The 19,585-nt window shown below is 31.7% G+C and overlaps 1 protein-coding gene across 1 annotated transcript in view; it reads left to right on the top strand.

Annotated features, from left to right (window-relative positions):
• The window catches only part of LOC107444970 (protein odd-skipped-related 1), a 111,845-nt gene that overhangs the window by 19,018 nt on the left and 73,242 nt on the right, over positions 1 to 19,585 (top strand). The window contains exon 3 of the mRNA XM_016059263.3: positions 1,673 to 1,742. Within this exon, the coding sequence (XP_015914749.1) occupies positions 1,673 to 1,742 (70 nt within the window). The remainder of the gene's footprint in view (positions 1 to 1,672; positions 1,743 to 19,585) is intronic.

Below are 19,585 nucleotides of genomic sequence, written 5' to 3'. Positions count from 1 at the left end.
TCAGCTATAAAAAGTTATAATATATATATANAAAAACGAAGAAAATTAATAAGTTTTATTAACTGCGCATAAGCTGCAAGTATATAGAACTCATGAAATACCTTAAAATATTGAGAAAAAATATAGAAAATAAGGAAGATTAAAGACAAGAGAAGAAGAAAAATTATTTTTTAAATATTTAAAAAAAATATAAATTTTTCTTAAAAAAAATAATAATTCTAAAAAAATTATCAAATAGCCATAGCATCGCAAGCAGTGACTACTCATACGCATTGTTTACTACGCTTGAATACTGTTGAAAAGTGCGATGTCGTCCAAATAAAGTGCGCAAGCCATCAAATCCTAAATAACACCCATTTTGCCAATGGGTAAAAAAAAATATTAAACATCCAAGACATTTTTTTAATCTTACACCTTAAAAAACCATGCATAAAAATGCTTTTTCATTTAACATTATCAAATACGAGTATATAGAGTTATAGTTGCGAACAATATGTTTCCTTCTAATAGTTATGAAACTGTTTAAAGTCGTTTTATTAGGAATAACCCATGATTGCCTTCTTTAAAGTCTTCTTTGGGGGCGACTTAGTCATCGTGCTGGGGATAGGGTTACGTTAAGTATTGGATCCTTCATAAATTGCTTGGCAAATCTTAAAGTTTTGATAATCGTAACAACACTCGGGTTATAAAGCAATCAAAATTCTCACTTTGATAGTTTTGTAAATTTGACAAAAAAATAAAATAAAAAAATAAATAAATAAACTGGAACGTTTAGCAATGTCGATTTCTCACAAGAGGCATGATGGTAAACGCGCCCCCGCCAATAAATATTAGGAAAATAATCTTTCTATATGCCACTAAGTGCACTATGAGATTGTTGAGTCGCACAATAACTAATTAATCTCTGAAAAATAAAATTAATTTTAATTACTACAATTTTTATTACACTACGACATCTTTAGTTTTTAGATTTAAAAAAAACATTAATAAAAATGTGTATTTATTGCAAATAACTGTTTATAAATGAAAAAAAAATCATTAAAAATGATAGACAACATTAACCCGTTCAGTACCCTGATCACACCCATGGTATGTGTGAAAGAAATCTTTCCGACTCCACAGGCCCAAGATCACACTGACGGCACTCTCGTATTACATCTCATATTAGTATGCGTACACTGGGAGTGCTCGAGCCTGGGCTCGAGCACTCCAAACACTCTTTTCTCCTTTATGTTGGGCTTGAATGGCTTAATGGTAATATTCAAATCATAATAGAGAGATTTTGCATATCTTAACTGCAACGGTAACCTTATTATGTGCCCTTTAGTGGCACAGCGATTTGTTACGGAAATTTTTGCTCATACGCTGTGAAGCTCAATTGCTTTACAAAAATTTGATAATTTAAACTATATCAATATTTATAAGTTCTTCTATGTGATAGTTCAATCTAGAAAATTTTAAATACTGCATAGTTTGAAAGGAAAGAAAAGTACGGAAATTGTAACAAACTGGCAGTTTATTTTAGGACAATAAATATTTTCTTTCAAGTAGTTTTTTTTTTCTGAGAAAGAAAGGAATAGTTTTAAAAGTATTCATTGTCTCTGTTGTAAAATTTCTTTTCAACACTGTCCATATAATAATTTGTCTACATGGTGAATATTTTCTATTACAGAGTCGTTTGAAAGCTGACCATATGTGTCCATGTTCTTCGACGGACAACGCATCACAGTCTATACCCAAAGGTAAGTTTTACTTTAGCTATGTCAGCTTGATTTTTTTCCACTAATATTGATAACAAGAATAAAAATAGCATCAATTATAAGTTGCTTTTCGTCAAATAAGATACTCTGGGCCTTGTGCCAAAGAGTCCGCTATTGCTTGGCCCTCCAGTACTGTTGCTGTCATGGAGACGACACATCCTTGATTGCGTATGGGCTTTATGATCCTGGGTCGGTTTTGCAGATTCTTATTCAAGATTGATAAGGAAAAATAAAAAGCTATATATACAAAGAAAACCATTGAATGTAATTAGATGTGGATTAACGTTTAACAATATGACGATGCAGCTGATTAACTTGTTAAATTTCTTACTCATTGATAGAATTATTTCTTTTCACTTCGATTAGTATACAGTTCTGTCAAATTATCATGAATGATTACGAAAGTCAGCGTAGTTTCAAATATTTAATATACTATCGAGGTATCTACTCTAGTCCTCTTTTGGTCTTCGATTTCATTCAGGTCAACGGGTTCGTAGATCTGGTCTGACTTCATCAGACCAGATGAGGATAAGCAACAACAACAATCTGGGTTCTAAGTTTTCCAATTCTTTCAACCACCACCTGTGCCACTACCTTAAAAAAATCCCTAAGTGTTTGGGATTCCCCCCCCCTCGTGTTACAAAAAATTTGCAAATTCCTTTTCTTTTTTTTTACCCAATTAAGTTATCAATAGCATGAAACTAATACGAAACTTTTAGCTGTAATACTTCCTGGGATACGGCTCCTTCAAGTTGAAAATTTCTTTGGGGAAAATTTGATTCGACTATCAGCGAAACAATTTTATTGTGTGAGTACATGATTAAAATGGGTGATAATTCAATTTTAAAATTATGGGCTGCATGCTGTATTTTTATTTTTGTTTTGAAGCTATAGTAATAATGAAGGAGCTAAAAAGAAAAGCATTTTGATGGTATTGATTAAAAAGTTTCTGCATAAGTAAGGCTTTTATAGAAAGGTTTTTGCAACGTTTTATAGAGGAAAAAAAAAATAAATAGATTCGGTAAAAATTTTACGGGATAAACTCTTTTAACACTCATTTATCAAAGCTGTTTTGTTAACTTTATATATTCCAGTAAAAATCAATTGTTTCGTGCTTACATCATGCAAATTAATATGTAAAAAGCATTTTATTAAGTGTCAAAAATATTTAGCAGACGTATTATCACCAAATATAGTTTAAACACAACTTTTTGTAAAAATTTGCAATTTTTATCGCTTCAAGTACTTCATGGAAAAACATTTAAAAATTTATATTGCTGATTTTTAATGCATAAGCATTTATAATCTACAAATTTGTGCTGTTTTGGGTTTAAATAATTTCTATTCCATTCTTTGTCATGCGTTCAAAGAAGAGGAATATTATTTTATAAGCAAATCAGTTTAACACTAAACATACCATAGCCGGTCAAATGACCGTTTACGAATTTTTGCATCGAAAATGAGCTTATCATCTTATCGTTTTTGCACATTTGACTTCATGACTTTTTCTAACAATTATATGCAGTTCATATTCTATTATTATTTGTTTTTTTTGTTTGTTTTTCTGTATTTTGTTTGCTTCGATTAATACTTGTCATATACCTATTTCTACCACAACCGGTCATTTGACCGGGAGAACAATTTATTGCTTTATAAGGTTATCGGACCGGAAATGACGATGTAATGCGTGTTCAACGTATTGCATTCGATTAGTAGCACATTTCTGAAAAGAATAACTGTAAATTCAAGAAAGTACCAAAAATTTTGGATTGGCATTTTTATGTATGAAAAAGTTACAATTACAATTCTTGTATATTCTTATAATTATAAGAATAATTATAAGAATAATTTTATAATTATAAGAATAATTAAAAGAATAATCTTATAATTATAAGAATAATTATAATTATAAGAATAATTATAAGAATAATCTTATAATTATAAGAATAATTATAAGAATAAGAATAATTATAAGAATAAGAACAATTATAAGAATAAGAATAATTATAAGAATAATTATAATTATAAGAATAATTATAAGAATAAGAATAATTATATTTATAAGAATAATTATAAGAATAATCTTATAATTATAAGAATAATTATAAGAATTCTTATAATTATACTTATAATTATAAGAATAATTATAAGAATTATAAAAATAATAATAATTAAAAGAAATATGTTTGCCGAAAATGTACTGTATGGAAACACCCTGTATATGTAAAAAAATTCTTATTCTTTGTGTTTGTAATACATAAAAATTGGCAATATACAATTTTNAATCATAATAAAGTTTTTTTTAGTTTATTTCCTTCCTAACATCCATATTTTATACATTCAATCAAGAAACATGAAGTCTGGTTAGAAATAGGTATATATTAAGTGTTGGTATGTTTAGTGTTAATAAAATTCAGCAATTACTGATATGTGGTGAAAATAAAAATAAAACCATCACTTTACATTGTTTTTTGATAAACAATTACTGAAAGGAGTTTGTACTGAAAATATTTGTGTAGAACTACTCATTTCCCTTGATTCATGTTTCCTCACTTGGTTTCCGGTTTTGAGATAAGAACAAAATTACAGGTTTGTCACCTTTTTTTATTTCTATTCTTCGCTCAAATTATAATTATTACGAATTTTTACTTTATGCGTGTTAAACGACGTTTCGTTGTTAATAAGCAACTTATTCCTAATAAAATAAATCGCGACCATTGTGTGAATGTTATGCCTTACACTTAATATTTCGACAGTTCATTAACACGCGCGAGTTATACGTTATAATCATTTATTCTATATGAGCTCATGTGATGAGATCACAATGCCGTTCATTTTATGATTTAAATTGATGTGGCCGCGAATATTCGAATTGAAAGCGTAACGCGCTTTGTAATTTAATCCGTGACCACTCGAAAAAAAGCAACAACAAAAATATATATATATATATACTATTTCATTTTGTTCATTTCTGTATTTTTTTTTTTTTTTTTTTTTTTTTNTTTTTTTTTTTTTTTTTTTTTTTTTTTTTTTTTTTTTTTTTTTTTAAGAAGCGAATGCATAATTTGTGAATCACAGGCATAACAAAGATATTAAAAAATACATACTCAAACAAACAAACAAAAAATGAAGGAAAAAAACATATCCGGAAAAAGAGAGCGAGTTAAAATCTAATGTGATAAAAAAATTTATTTAAATGAAATTAGACTTTTTTTTAAAAAAATTAATAAACATTTAGGAATTAGTTTAAAATGTACGAAATGAAACTTTTATTATTTTACTTTTTTAATCGTTTAATTGCTACCAGTATTATCATAAGTAAATATACAATAGACTCACAGGTTGTTAATTTTGTGATAAATTAAAAACAAAAACGAAAATCAAATACTTTATTTTAATGCAAATTAAAAACGATAAATAAATCGATGTAAAAGTATAGTTTGCATGCAGCTACTGTTAGATGAGAGGTATAATATAAGATGATTTTTCAATTAATTAATGTGCTCAAATTTTAACTGAAGCACTGTGTTGAATGATAACAGGAGCTTCAAACATTACCCATAACCACTACAAACAAAATTTAAATTACTAAACAGAATCGTCCTGTCAATTAAAATTTTGATCATTTTCCTAGCAGCTGAAAGAGGCCTCTCGATCAAACTCAACTGTCAATGGGGCGGAGAGAAGGAACGAAAATTCTAAATATGCTTTTTTCACCTCTTTATTTATTTTCCTCTATAAAAGTTTCATAAAAAATTCTAGAGGAACACAAGGCCGATACCCAATTAGAATTTCTCATACAAAGCATGCAATTGTTACTACAGTAAACCTTGTAGATTACCAAAGATTTCAAAGTTTCCGCTTTTGTTCAGTTAAGCCTAATTTATATTTATCCTATTACTATCTTTATGCTGAGTGTTTTAAAATTAACTAGTGGGCTGCGCCCCCTGCTCACTAACGCTCGCCAACCCCCGAAAATTGCTACGCAATCTTATATGGTTTGCTTCCAAAGGTTTGCTTGGCAAACCAACCTCGCTTCATTCGCTACTAACTTAGGTACATTGCAAATGCACAAAATTCGAATAATTCAAAACAATCATTCAAATCCATATAACAACTTTTTAAAAAAAATAAATTACATTTTTTTAGTAAATGCTAAGTAATTAAAATCAATTTGAATTCAAATAAAGACTCATTGACTGAGACTCATTTTTCAATGAATAACTAGTAACAATAATAAAACAAATAAATTCGTGATATAAATCAAAGATCGTCAAAAAAATTCTTAATATATAAATTCGTGAAAAAAAGCGCTTTCGACAAAATACTAAAATAGAGATCTATCGGCAAAGACTACTCACTTCTGCCTAGCTTAATAGTAGGAGATTGCCGCAGCTGAATTGTTATTTCAGTTTCCGTTTTTAAAAGCGCTATATGTTGAGCCACCTCAGCTAGATTTGGCTTGTGACATTTTTAGCGGCAATCATTGGTCGATTTTCTAGCGTTGCCATTCGGGAGTTGTAATGAGGCTTTTTTTTGTCACCGTGTAAGAGAAATATATATAGATATATATATATATCTATATATAGCGGTTTAGGTTAGATCAACTTATTTAAAATTTTATTTTATTTTCTTACTTTAACCACTCTTCGCGACACATAGACCGTAAATCCTAAAAAAAAAATTAAAAAAATTATCAACGGTGATGATGACATGAAAATACCCCTCTCTCGTAGAAAAATGAGAATTTTTCCTACAACGACTTTTTTCAAAAAGAAATAGCCAACAATATAAGAGCTAACTTTATCATTCAATGTCTATCCAGCTTCTTTTTTTCTTTTTTCAGTATACATTTAAAATAAATAAGACAGAACACCAAGAAGAAAAAAAAGGGTGTAATAAGAAAAACATAAATATATGGACTCAAAAGCGGCACGCTTTTTGTGGCTCTCTCCTTCTCCACCCTCCCCCATTTCTTTATAAGAAATGACTATTGAGGGCCTCTTGAGGCGTTGACATAAAGTTATAACGATTATCGCCCCGTGCGCCCCTTTAGCAAACGATAACGAGCAAAAGAGAAGAAAGAAACGGGATTTAAAAATAAAAAATAAGAAGGAAGAGGTCGAAAAGATAAGTTCCCCTCCGGACGGTTGGTGATGAAGGACAAACTGGATGGAATTTTTTGGTGCGTTATGTTACCTCAAAGCGATATCACCGACGCAACACTCTCCCCCACTCCTTTGACAGTCAAACCCCGCTATAGTGAACGAAATGCTCAGTCCCGTGCCTTGCTATACACGTATAATGTTATTTTTAGTGGATATAGTGAACCAAAAAAGTGAGGAAGTTGGACATAGTGAACTTTTTTCTGTCTTCGACTGATTTCCAACCCGTTTTCCTTGTAATAATTTTGAAATTTCTACTTCAAAATAAATACATATACTGATTTTTTAAACCATCTATAGAAACTATTTTTATATGCTCGAATGGCAGGTTAGACAGGTTTAAAAAGCGGAATAACAGAAATTCAGGAAAAATTATCTGATAGTCGGGAAGTGTTTCCATATTTGATGTTGAGGATTGCTCATCAGCTAAAGATTACTAATTTTTATTTGTATGCAAGACGAAGAGTGATGAAAAATAACATATTTTTTGCTACCACATAATATTTTTCAGTCATTTATATGAATATAATGTAATAAAAGGGGGGAGTTTGGGAACCATTAGTGAAATTGACTGCGTAACGGATATAGTGAACTCCCGGTTATAGTGAACCAAAATTTCGGTCCCTTGAAGGTTCACTATAGCGGGGTTTGACTGTAGTAATTTGCACCAATTATTATTTTTATTTCCAATGCAGCAGGCGATATAGACATTATCCTAACGCCGTACAGAGATCAAAAGAAAAGAAAAATACAAATACAGAAAGAGAGGAAATATACAAAATACAAAAACAAAAGCAAAACATCAAACACAAAAATTCAAGAACTTAAATCGAACAAAAGTTCTCTGGCCTCCCAGTATCGGGAGTAGATGCAGTTCTTTGTGAGAATCTCCAATTATTATAATCAATGTTTTTGAGAATTCAATAAGTAAGGGACAATGAGTTTTTTCTTTTCTTCTTTTATCATCTTAATAAACTCATTTCTGTTACACATTTTTCTATTTTTAAAATTGTTGTTATTGTTATTTTATTTATTTGTTTTCTCTTTAATGATGTCACTTGTTTAAACTTGCACTGCAACTGCTGCGAATTCACACAACTTACTGCCGTGAAATTGCACACACTCACAAAACTAAGCATTTTACTTAAGATTTGTGCTTGCGTTGTTTTTTTTTTTTTTCAATTGCACCTCAGCAATCGAAATATCCAAGAAAGGTGACCTAATTATCTTGGAAGGGGTTACGGACACCGTTGAAAATGATAATATCCACTGTGTTAAACTTTGTTTTGATTAATTTATTATCATTTAAACTTTGGCTTTGATCCCTTGGGGACGGGTGATTCAGAAAAGCATTCGTACAAAATCAGAATCAGGAGGTAATTAAATAAAAAACGGTAACTTAAATGTAGTCGCTGCTAATTTGACAGACTTACTTTTGCTTTTACTTTAATTATTGTTAGTTTACTCATATGTATAAGCAATGTTAATTCTAAGTATAACTAAATAGTTTTATTTTGAACAAAGTAATGGTGAATTAAATAAATCAAACAATTATAACTCCGCCTAAAAATAAACTGCTAAAGAATTACTTTGATTACCAGTCTTATCTTTTTACCCTGGTTGATATGGTTTTATGCTGGCACGTATTTGTGACAGGGTTAAGAGTCATAACGCACCGAAATCGAATTTTGATGCTCAATAGTAAATGCTTCGATCCACAAGGAGAAAAAAGAAATAAAACATTCAGATTGTGACATTAACTGTCATCGAAATATCACTCTGTGCATTACAACATATAAGTTTCATCTTTTGTGCTCGGTCTGTTCCCCCCCCCTTTAAATTGTAGCGGTATGATCAACTGATGATTCGTTGCAACATTCTTTCAGTTGAATCTTCTGCGCTGTTCTTGCACTTAATATATTGTTCAAGTTGCAGCATCAAAAATTAACTTTTGTCGATATTTTATTCTTTCATCACGTTACATGTCTTATCTTTTATGCACTTCTATTACATAGGGTTTTATACAGTTCCTTGAAATTTCTTTTAAATTTTCTGTTAATTTATTTTATTTAGTTTCTTATTATTATTACTTTTTTTTTAAATTAGAGAAGGAGAAAACGAATGATGCAATCTTCACTAAGCATGCGCGTTAATCAAAATAAAAAGCTCTGGAAAAAAAGCGCCTCAATAATTACTAATTAAATTTAATGTTTGATTCGATTCGGATCGTTGAGCCCGAATTTAATGTAATTAAATATAAATTTGATCTTAATAAGATTTAAAAAAAAAAAAATTCAATTAACCTCTTGCTTACGGCTGGTGTAACAGGTGTACCAGAATGGTGGGCCTCAGCATACTAAACGGCGCAAGTTGAGGGTTAAGACGCAATTTATTTTGAAGCTGATTGAAAGGAACTCTCAATACTTTATACATTTTTAATTGTAAATACAATTATATAACGTTGTTGTCATTGGCCATTAAGACACTGGGGGAGACATTGTTTTTGCTTTCCAGTGGAGCCATCTATGGCCTAAAGTTCGACTTCTGCCGCACCCGTTCATAGGGCGGACCCATTCATACAACCATTAATTCATGCACAGACCGCAATATCAACCTGAACCAGAGAACGATTAAACTCCAATTCAGTACTTCCAGAGGTATAATTTTTTTTTAAAAATGGGAACATGGAGGACTTTGTGACCCGGCATATTTAATGTGCACCAGTTGCCATATACTACACGGGGAGTCATCGACCCGCTGGATTCGAGCTCCTGTTCTCACAAGCATGAGTCCAGCTCCCTACCAACCCGATCGATACAATTATATAATAATATGTAAAAGTATTGATAATCAATGTTGTATAGATTAACAGTAGTCTCTAAAGGGGTAAATCTTTTGATAAATTAAAATAAATAATTTAACAAAATAAAAAATTTAAAATCACTTATATATAAAAATATCTGTGTGTTATTATTATATCACAAAACTTTAAGTGAAATTATTAAATTAAGAGCAGTTTTAGAACTGCTTAATCATTTTGTTAAATAGTATGAAGGAAATTAATTTTCCATAAAATTTAAATTCATTCTATCGATATTTTATCGAAATGCATTCTATCGAAACAAAAGATGATCTTCCTCTTGTATTGAGATGAAAATAAAAATGGTGGTAAAAATAGTTCCTAAGGTGTGGTTGATGATTGTAATCAACATGGATGAAAAAAATCCTTTTCTATAAAATTCTATTGCGCGGTTGAAACATTAGGGACGCCATTTTTCCGTCAGATGAATAATTTAGATTCCAGAAACTAGTTTAAATCGATATCTTTGCTTTTAAAGTTTATTTATTTTTGTTGGCTATTGATCAAATGTTAAGATATCACAATGTGCTATTCTTTTCATAAGAAAATGAGGCGGTAAGTGTAGATAATGTATTTTAGATGGAGCATTGTTGCAGATGGTAACTTAAGAGATTTCAAAAAATTTAATATTGAGTTCTACAAAAGAGAGATTTCTGAGGGGGACGCGTTCTAGATATTATTAAAGGAAAAGATAATAGTTTATATGCAACTTTTTTTTCTTCCGATATCTTCGAACAACTCGAATGAAACTTCCTTTTTTTTTATATATATAACCTTCGTTGAACAGCCGACCCAATTTCTGGGTTTACGACTACTAATAATCAACTACGTACGCTTGTTATTTTGAGCTCAATCCAGAAGACAAGGAGACTCCTGGATCAAGTATTGTGAGATATGTGCCTTCGTAAAGAACTTTTTGAAGGAACTAACCAATGGGCTATTGGCGACAGTCTGGGAAACATTCTCAAGGATGATCCGGAGACATGCCATCGCATTTTTGATATTTTGCAGAGGGGATGGTTCCGCTTTGGTAGCCCAACGACCTGCACACGAAGTCGAGCACGTTACGGTAGAACAATTTAACGAGAACCGATACCGCGTATCCTCGGTTCCTGCGCAGAATGATCAAAGTGGTGACCCAACTGCTTACTGACCGGTGATGCTTTACTTCGGAGTTCTACTGGGAACCGTGTCCTTACGATCAGTCGGATTTTAAGTGATAGTAAAGGATACCTCCAGTGGTTCGTTGCTTGCATTCCGCCCCAGGCATTGTGAGGTGAAAGTCATTAATTTCGATGGTTTCTATAACATTTTAAATTTTAGCCCACAAATATCGAAACACCACGTATTTACGATCATAGATTACACCAATTATTGCTTAATAATGAAATATGCAAGCAAATAAATGAAAATAATTAAAATAATAACCTCGAGTGATGAACAGAAACTATATTAATCACAATTCTTATACTTAGAAAAATAAATAAGTAAATCAAAGGAGCTTCGAGAATATGGAGAGAGTCGGTAATTTAGCCATGGGATTCTCAGGCCCATATTGGGAGCTCTTATCAGGACCATGTGCTGGTACCCAAGGCTGGTACCATAGGAATAGATATAGGAACAATCCCCCAATCCCTTGTGTGGTTTTAATATAAACAACAGAAATCATTTCTTATGCAGTGATGAAAAGGTAGATAAATTATCTTCGTAGAGCGTCAGTGCTACTTCAAAATAAGAAAAAGGTACATAATTCTCATCTGTCTTCATTATGGAATGGTGGTGTGCTTACTTTTAAGCGTGAAACCTTCACTTTTTTAACATATTTCATTTCATTAAGCTTTCCACTTCCTTTTCTGCTAAATGAAGATGAAACTTTCGATGAGTAGTGGATTTTTGGCCTTCCTCTCATCAGAATTTCTCATATCGAAGGAAAAAGAATTCAACGAAATATGATTTGTTTGAGCAAAACTTGGGATAAATCACTAAACATCTCGTATATAAATATCTTCTGTTTCATTTTAGTCATTGATATACGTTCTATTGAATTTAGTTCCAGATTTTTAAGGTTAAAAGTGTTTTGTTACTTTTAAATTTTTTTTCGAAGTTTACACTTGTTTTTAAGAAATTTAAAAATACTTTATTTTTAAGAACCTTACAGTTTTTAATCCGACACCAGAGTTTCGTCACAATTTTTTAATCAGTCACAGAGTTTCTGTTTAACAATGAACACTCTGACTTGATGAAAAGTGATCTATATTTGGATTGACGAAAAATTTCTTATGACTATAATATAACGATAAATTCAGCTTTTAAACAGTCAGTAAAAGTGAAAGCTTATTTTGAAATATAACAAAGATCTACTGTTAAAATTTCGTCCCTCCAGTTAGTTGTCAATCCCTTTTTACTGTAAAATTTCACACCGAAGTTTTTGATTTAATTACAGTGATTCAGTAAATATTACCTCTATATCAGATTTTTTGTTCCATAAAATTTTACGGTAAAAATGTACTGACACTTAGGATACTGACACATACGTTACTTTTTACCGTAATTTTATCCAAATTTTTTTACAGAGCGAAAATGCGTGGTACTTTTCTTATCTTCCGTAAAAATATTTAAGAATTCTAGCTATTCGGAAAGTAGTCAAAATTTCGATAATGATAATGACACACAGAAAATATATCTATGATAAATTTTCTGTAAGAGCAGTTGTGGCTTAGTGAATGGAGCACTCGTCTCCCAATTAGCCAAACCGGGTTCGAATCCCAGCAATGGTTGGTAGATACGAATTCCAAATCCGGCTCGCACCGACCACAGCGCTGACTTAAAATAATCTCTGTGGTAGACGGATCATGGGTTAAAGTCCCCTTGCCATCAAGCTAACCGTAGGATGTTTTTGTGGTTTTCCTCTCCGTGTAACGCAAATCTGGGTTAGTTCAAGCAAAACAATTTCTCTTAATGCTTGGTCCAGGAGTTCCCTTGTCTTCAGGAGTGGGTTCAAAATTACAAGACTATGGCGTTGACCATTGGTAGCCGTAAACTCAAAATTGGGTCGGCTGTTCAACGACGGTAATAAAAAAAATAAATAAATTCCGAAACGATAAGATGGCAATGCATTCAGCATGAAGCGGTCAGTTACAGTTGAAACTTGTATTGTTCCACTATAAGAGTGCTCCAGTTAGTCGTAAAGTGGTCAAAATTTCGATTGCAAGATTTAAGAAGTGAGTCCATAAAAATGTGTTAAAAATCATTTATTTCTAATTTTGCGATCAGCGCTACGCAGTCAGTATTGTTCTTTAACATCAATCACTATTAAAGAAACCGGGAAACATGAAATTACTCCGATCCGTCATAAACAGAGTCATACATACTCGAAACAACTGTATCGTATTTTTGTGCATTATCATTTTCGTGTAAATTAATCAATAATAAACACATATAAAATGTATTCTGTATTTCAGAGGAATAAAGAAAAATAACAGATTAGTGAACCATTTTTTCCCTTCCTTTTTTTGCACCAATTGCATCCAGAAGGGATGCTCACGATAATTTATCACTGATGCAATTAGATCAGAATGAATCTCTAGAGGGCCGTTATAAGAAGGGGAAGAGGAGAAACGAACTTTTTTCTTTCTTCTTCATCCTTATCTCTATTAAAGAGATATAAACAAATGTGAGGATTACATACGAAGAAAAAAGTTTTATTTTATTGCTGAAGAAAATATTAAATAAGCAATGAAGTATACAAAAATCTTAAAATAAATAAACAAACAAAATATATGAAAATAAAATTTAAATAAGGTTTCCGGAGGGATCGAACCCACGACCTATCGAACATGGGCCATTTGCCCTACCAACCAGACTATCCTGGCACCATAATTCAAAATTGTTAAAATATGTTAAAGACCTCGACGGTAAAAGTCAGTTCATAATCTCGATAATTTAAGTTCAAAAACGTGTACTGCATGGTATCGCCCTTATAAAAAAAATGTTTTTTTTTTCTTTTCTTTTTTGTGCACATGAACTCAAGAATTTCATTAGTTCCGTAATGAAATCTTACAAAATTTTTGCCTCTTTTTTTTTCATTTAAGAGAAAGAGAAAAAAAAGCGTAATATTTTCCCCTCAACAATTTGCTCTTTGGCAGTACGTTCGGCTTCTTTTGTCCATGGAAGTTACGGTTGAAGTTAATGTCATATCTAAGAGCACGAGTAGCCATTGAGGCCCATAACTCCCACACATGAATACGGTATGGAACCTCACTAAGTATATACAAAAGTAGAATAAGTTCCGAATCACGTCCCATTCCACCCACGAAAATGGAACTTACAAATGGGCGCTGAGAGAAGAAAAAAAAATGGCGCTAATCTCGAAACCATCTTTTATATCATCGTTTGTGATGGACACTCCAAATATCATTGTGAAAACGTCAATTGAAGTCTATTTGTAACCGTGGCCTCTGAAAGCGGAAAGGTTGTCTTGGAAAAAAAGGCGGTTCAAGCAAACGTTCTATTACTAGCAAACGAGATTCAGAGGCGAGTAATTTGTTCTTAATGCTTATTTTGTATAGCGATGTTCGGTGGCCATTTTGTCTACATATCAATTTTACAAACTTGATAGTTATCGGTGGGAAGGTTTCTTGGAAAGTTGGGCTGCTTGAAGATATAAATTGATTTGAGGTAGATTTCTTTTTCATTGCTTTTAATGTGGAAGCGGTTATCGTTTTTATAGTTCACTATGGAAGTTAATGGAGGACTAAGGAGCACATAGTTTGAAAATGCTTCTAAGTTTCTGCTTATGGTTATTTGCAGTATATAATTCTGCCATTACCTATTTGAACTTGCGCAAAGTGTCATGGGTTCGCATTTGAGAAAGAGATTACAGTTGATGGGGCATATTGCACAAAATTATCCGCCATAAAACAACTATAAAGTAAAATATTAAAAAAAAAAAAAAAAAAAAAAAAAAAAAAAAAAAAAAACAGTTCATCATTGAAATTTCCTTAATTTTCGAAATCAATTTTTTTTAAAAATTGTGATCGACGAAGGGCAATCACAGGTTACCCATTGGCAAAGTGGTTGTTGTCGAATTTCTTTTCTTCTTTTTTTACCCCCTATGTGATATTCGCCTGAATTAGTATTGAAAACGATCCGGTTTGAACTGTAGGTTAGAATTTCTAATTCTTAATTAAAACAATAAAAACAAAAATATTATTCAAATGATGAAATTCTCTTCTATTCCCAACTCCAGAAGTATTTATGGGATCTCTCTGGTCCCATATCTCAAAAATAAACACAATGCATAACAAAATTAAAAGTGAGAAACAGAATTCTAAAAAAATTAATAGACAGCAGTCCCACAACAGCTCATGCAATGACGACGACGCAACGCACTGTTTACTATTACTATTGAACACAGTTGAAAAGGGTGATGACGTCCAAATAAGGTGCGCACGCCATCAAACCCAAAACAACACCTATTTTGCCAATGGGTAAAATAATTCTATGCCAGACATTTTGAAACACTTTATAGAATGTTAAAGAGCTATTTTATTTATCACTTACGCCAGGGGGGGGGGGATTATAGTTTGAGAGCCTTGAACGCCAAGCAAATCCTTAATTTCAAACTAAATTTACTACCTTGTAAAAATAGGTAGGTACTTTATTTACGATGTACTAGGGCTGCACCAAGGGCAATTGGCGATGGTCTGGGAAACATCCCTGCGGATGATCCGAAGACATGCCATCGCAATTTTTATCCTCCGCAGAGGGGATTTCTCCCCTGTTTTGGTAGTCCGACGACCATCGCGCGAAGTCGAGCACTTTGCGGTAGAACAGTTTAACGATGACCGATACCACGCACCTTCGGCAGGCTGATCAAAGTGGTCACCCACCCGCTTACTGACCGCAGCCAGTGAAGCTTGACTTCGGTGTTCTACTGAGACGATCTGATCCCTATTTGGGTTTTTTAAAGATCAGTCCACTACGGGACACAAGAAAATTTGGAAAATAATGCCAACAATAATGAAATTAAAACTCTTCATAGAATATAAAAGAAATTTATTCTGAATAAAATGAAGAGAGAGAGAGAGAGAGAGAGCTGGTCCACTGCAGGACTCCTAGTAAAATAGAATTGTTTAGACTTAAAAACGGTTAAATAACTTACGCATTCTAAATAATTATAAAAAATTTTGTTGTAAACTTTTCATTCAAAGAAAAATTATTAAAAAATTCTTTCTCAATTTGTGCATATTTTGTGAGTTAAAACGATGAAGTTCCAAAATAACCCATAATGATACATTAATAAATTTGATCACAAAAGATGTTCCTTTTCACAAAGTTGTTCTTTTTCTTGAGACATAGCGCCATTTTCCTCTTGAACATCAAGGTTGATATAGTTCAAGATAAACAAAACTCTAACAGTTATTACATTAAATGTATAGCATTCAAAATTATATATATAGCACTAAAAATTGAAATTTATATAATACTTTTTTTAAAATTCTTACCTCAAGGGGGCTGTTCGAATATTACGCAAACTCTTTTTCGAATTCCATCTTTATCAACATAATTAAGCAAATCCCCTCCCGTGTTTAACTTAAGAAAGAAATAACACTTATAAAATTTTAAAAGGGAATATTTTTTAGGGTTTTACGTGCTTTAATTTTGTGTTCAGAACTGTTGAAAACTATTTTGTGTTCAAAACTAAAACACTATGAAGAAATATTTCCTTACTTCTAGTTCTCCTTTTATTCCTAATTTGAAAATTTTCCGCTTGCAATATTTTTTTTTAAATTTATGTTACATGCTTTTTAGAAAATTTCGAAAATAGGAGAATTATAATGCCTCACGTAAGCATTTCTCATATCCCTCCCCCATTAAGTGCTTACTTATTATTTGAAAGGCTCCTTATCCGTTTGAGTTTTAAGCGTTTCTAACACAAATCTTTAATATTAAAACTTTAATAACGTGAATAACTTTTGAGATTTTTAACAATCTTAGAAATCGGTCGAGCGTTGAACTATGATATATCGTGAAGGAGCAGCGATGGCTTAGGGATAAGAGCGCTCGTCTTCCGATAAGGTGAACCGGGTTCGAATCCCGGCGATGGCTGGTCGATACGAATACCGCATCCGGCTTGCAAGGACCACAGTGCTGACGTAAAATATCCTCAGTGGTAGATGGATCACGGGTTAGAGTCCCCTTGCCGTCAGGCTAATCGCTGGAGGTTCTCGTGGTCTTCCTCTCCATTTAACGCAAATGCGAGTTAGTTCCATCAAAAAGTTCTCCACGAAGGCAAATTTCTCCCTATGCTTGATCAAGGAGTTCCCTTGTCTTCGGGACTGAGTTCAAAATTACAAGGCTACGTAGTTAAACATTAGTAGTCGTAAACCCAAAAATTAGGACGGCTGTTCAACGACGGTTATGAAATAAAATATCTTGAGCCATAATGTCGTGCAAAGTGGATGTTATTTTAATACAGTTTTAAATGGTACCATGTTTTCGTTTAGATCAAATCTTACAGTTCTAGAAAGAATGATTTGCACCATATTATGGATCAATCTAGCACCGCATTAAGGTTGTTAAGGCTATTTGAATAACATTATGGTTCCATTAGGGAACGGGTTTTAATGTATGTTTATCATCAGTAATTGTTCGAATTTCAAATATTTGTTTAAATTGCTTTTGAGGATAAAAAATATCTTTTAAAGTAGGTTTTATCTGATAAAAAAAAGCAGAGTTACAACAGACATCAGGGGGAGGGGAGGGATGAAGACATGTTATTCAAAGGTGCACTTCATTTATATCGTAAAAATGACCTCCTAAAGCTGAAAAAGAGGGAAAGAAGAAAAAAAAAAGTTCGAATCAGCTTTAGCAAGCTTTTAAATGTGCAATATTGTTCTTTTAGAAAAAAAAATCTATATAGCTCCGTAGGAGGCGGAATGCCGTGCACTTCCAGATAAAAACAAGTCAGTTTTTTTTTATAGCGAAAATCAATTTTTTTCTCTCCTGTTGGCGCAATTTTAACGACGCACGCGCGCAGGTGTTTCGTTTAGATGGACAAAAGCGAACAAATTTGATGATCGCCATTTCACTTTTACCGTTACAGATGAGAGGAAAAGATACAACGTCATCCGTTTGGCGAGTACGATCATGTTAGTACGATGAAAATTTTGACTGCCAGGCTTGCCATTAGAAAATTTATTAAAACATTGCGAAGAATTATTACTCTTCAGTTTAATTTTTGAATGAAGAAATTCATAAAAATTGTTCAGAATCAATCATTATCCCCGTTTTGTTATAGTAATATTCATTAATATCTAGTCATTATTATCGATATTTTTATAATTATGTCCATCAACACCTAATTATAAACATCTTTTTTGAAATAATATCTATTAATATCCAGTAATCAATATTCATATTGTTATAATAATTTTCAATTATTATAACAATACCTTATATTATAACAATACCTTACATTATAATAATTTATAATTATTGTTATAATTATTGATATAATAATTTACAATTATTATAACAATACTTTATAGCAATAATATCCTCATTATCAAAGTCCATTAATATAAAATTATTAACATCCATATTGTTGTAATATCATCTCTTTATTAACATCCATACTGTTGTGATAATATATTTTCATTTTCATTAATCAATATCCATAATTTTATAATGAAATCTAATTATTATTATCCATACTGTTATAATAAAATCTCATAATATCCAAATATTATCATCCATATTATCAATGACCATTTATATCCAATTATTCATATCCATTTGTATTCATATTATTATCAATGACCATTTATATCCAATTATTTATATTCATATTATTATATAATATTAATATATTTATATCATTATTGATCGATCTACCACTGCGAGATACTTTTCATGGGTAGAAGGATTGTGGGTTAGAGTTCCCGTAACCGTCAGGCTAACCATGGGAATTTTTCGTGGTTTTTCTCTCCTTGTAACGCAAATGAGGGTTAGTTCCGTCAAAAAGTCCTCCACGAAGGCAGATTTCACCCTATACTCGATCCGGGAGTTAGTTCCCTTGTCTTCTGGATTGCGTTCAAAATTATAAGGCTATGGAGTTAAACATTGGAAGTCTTAAACCCGAAATTGGAGTGGTTGTTCAACAACGGTTATAAAATAAAATAGTTTCGTTTTAATTGTGGTTAGAAATACAAGTTTTATTTTAATGGAATATACATTCTTGAAAAAGCTGATTCAACGTTAAATCTATGCCCTGAACCATATTATTTTTCGAATTTGCAGCAAACTTAATACGGTGTGAAATTGAAGCATCTTTCTCTTCCAAGTCAAGCAATCATATTATTATGTAACCAAGTTCAGGAAGAGATAATTTGCACGATAATATAGTTCAAGGTGCTACAAAATTTCCAGTAGGAAAAAATAAGATTTTTTTAACAGCTTTCATAATTTATTTAATAACTGAAATTTGAAAAAAATCGTGTTTTTTCTACAAAGATTAATTGGAATATTGGGATTTTTCTAAAATATGAGTATTCTAAAACAGGTCGAAGCAGTTTAATAAACTTTTTTTTTTTTTAATCTTTTTCCGTAGAATGAATGGGTGCAAAACTACACTGTTAGTTCTGGCGAGAGCAAAACTACACTAGTAAGAAATTAAGAGAATTTGCAGATTTGGTCGATTATCTCCAGAACTAATGGACCGATTTTAATGAAATTTGATATGTACATACATTGATACAATACAAAACAAATAACCATTCAGCAATTGTAATACACAC

This window comes from Parasteatoda tepidariorum, chromosome 5, assembly GCF_043381705.1.
Source record: "Parasteatoda tepidariorum isolate YZ-2023 chromosome 5, CAS_Ptep_4.0, whole genome shotgun sequence".
In the NCBI taxonomy this organism is placed as follows: Eukaryota; Metazoa; Arthropoda; class Arachnida; order Araneae; family Theridiidae; genus Parasteatoda; species Parasteatoda tepidariorum.
This window is presented reverse-complemented; position numbering and strand designations above follow the sequence as displayed.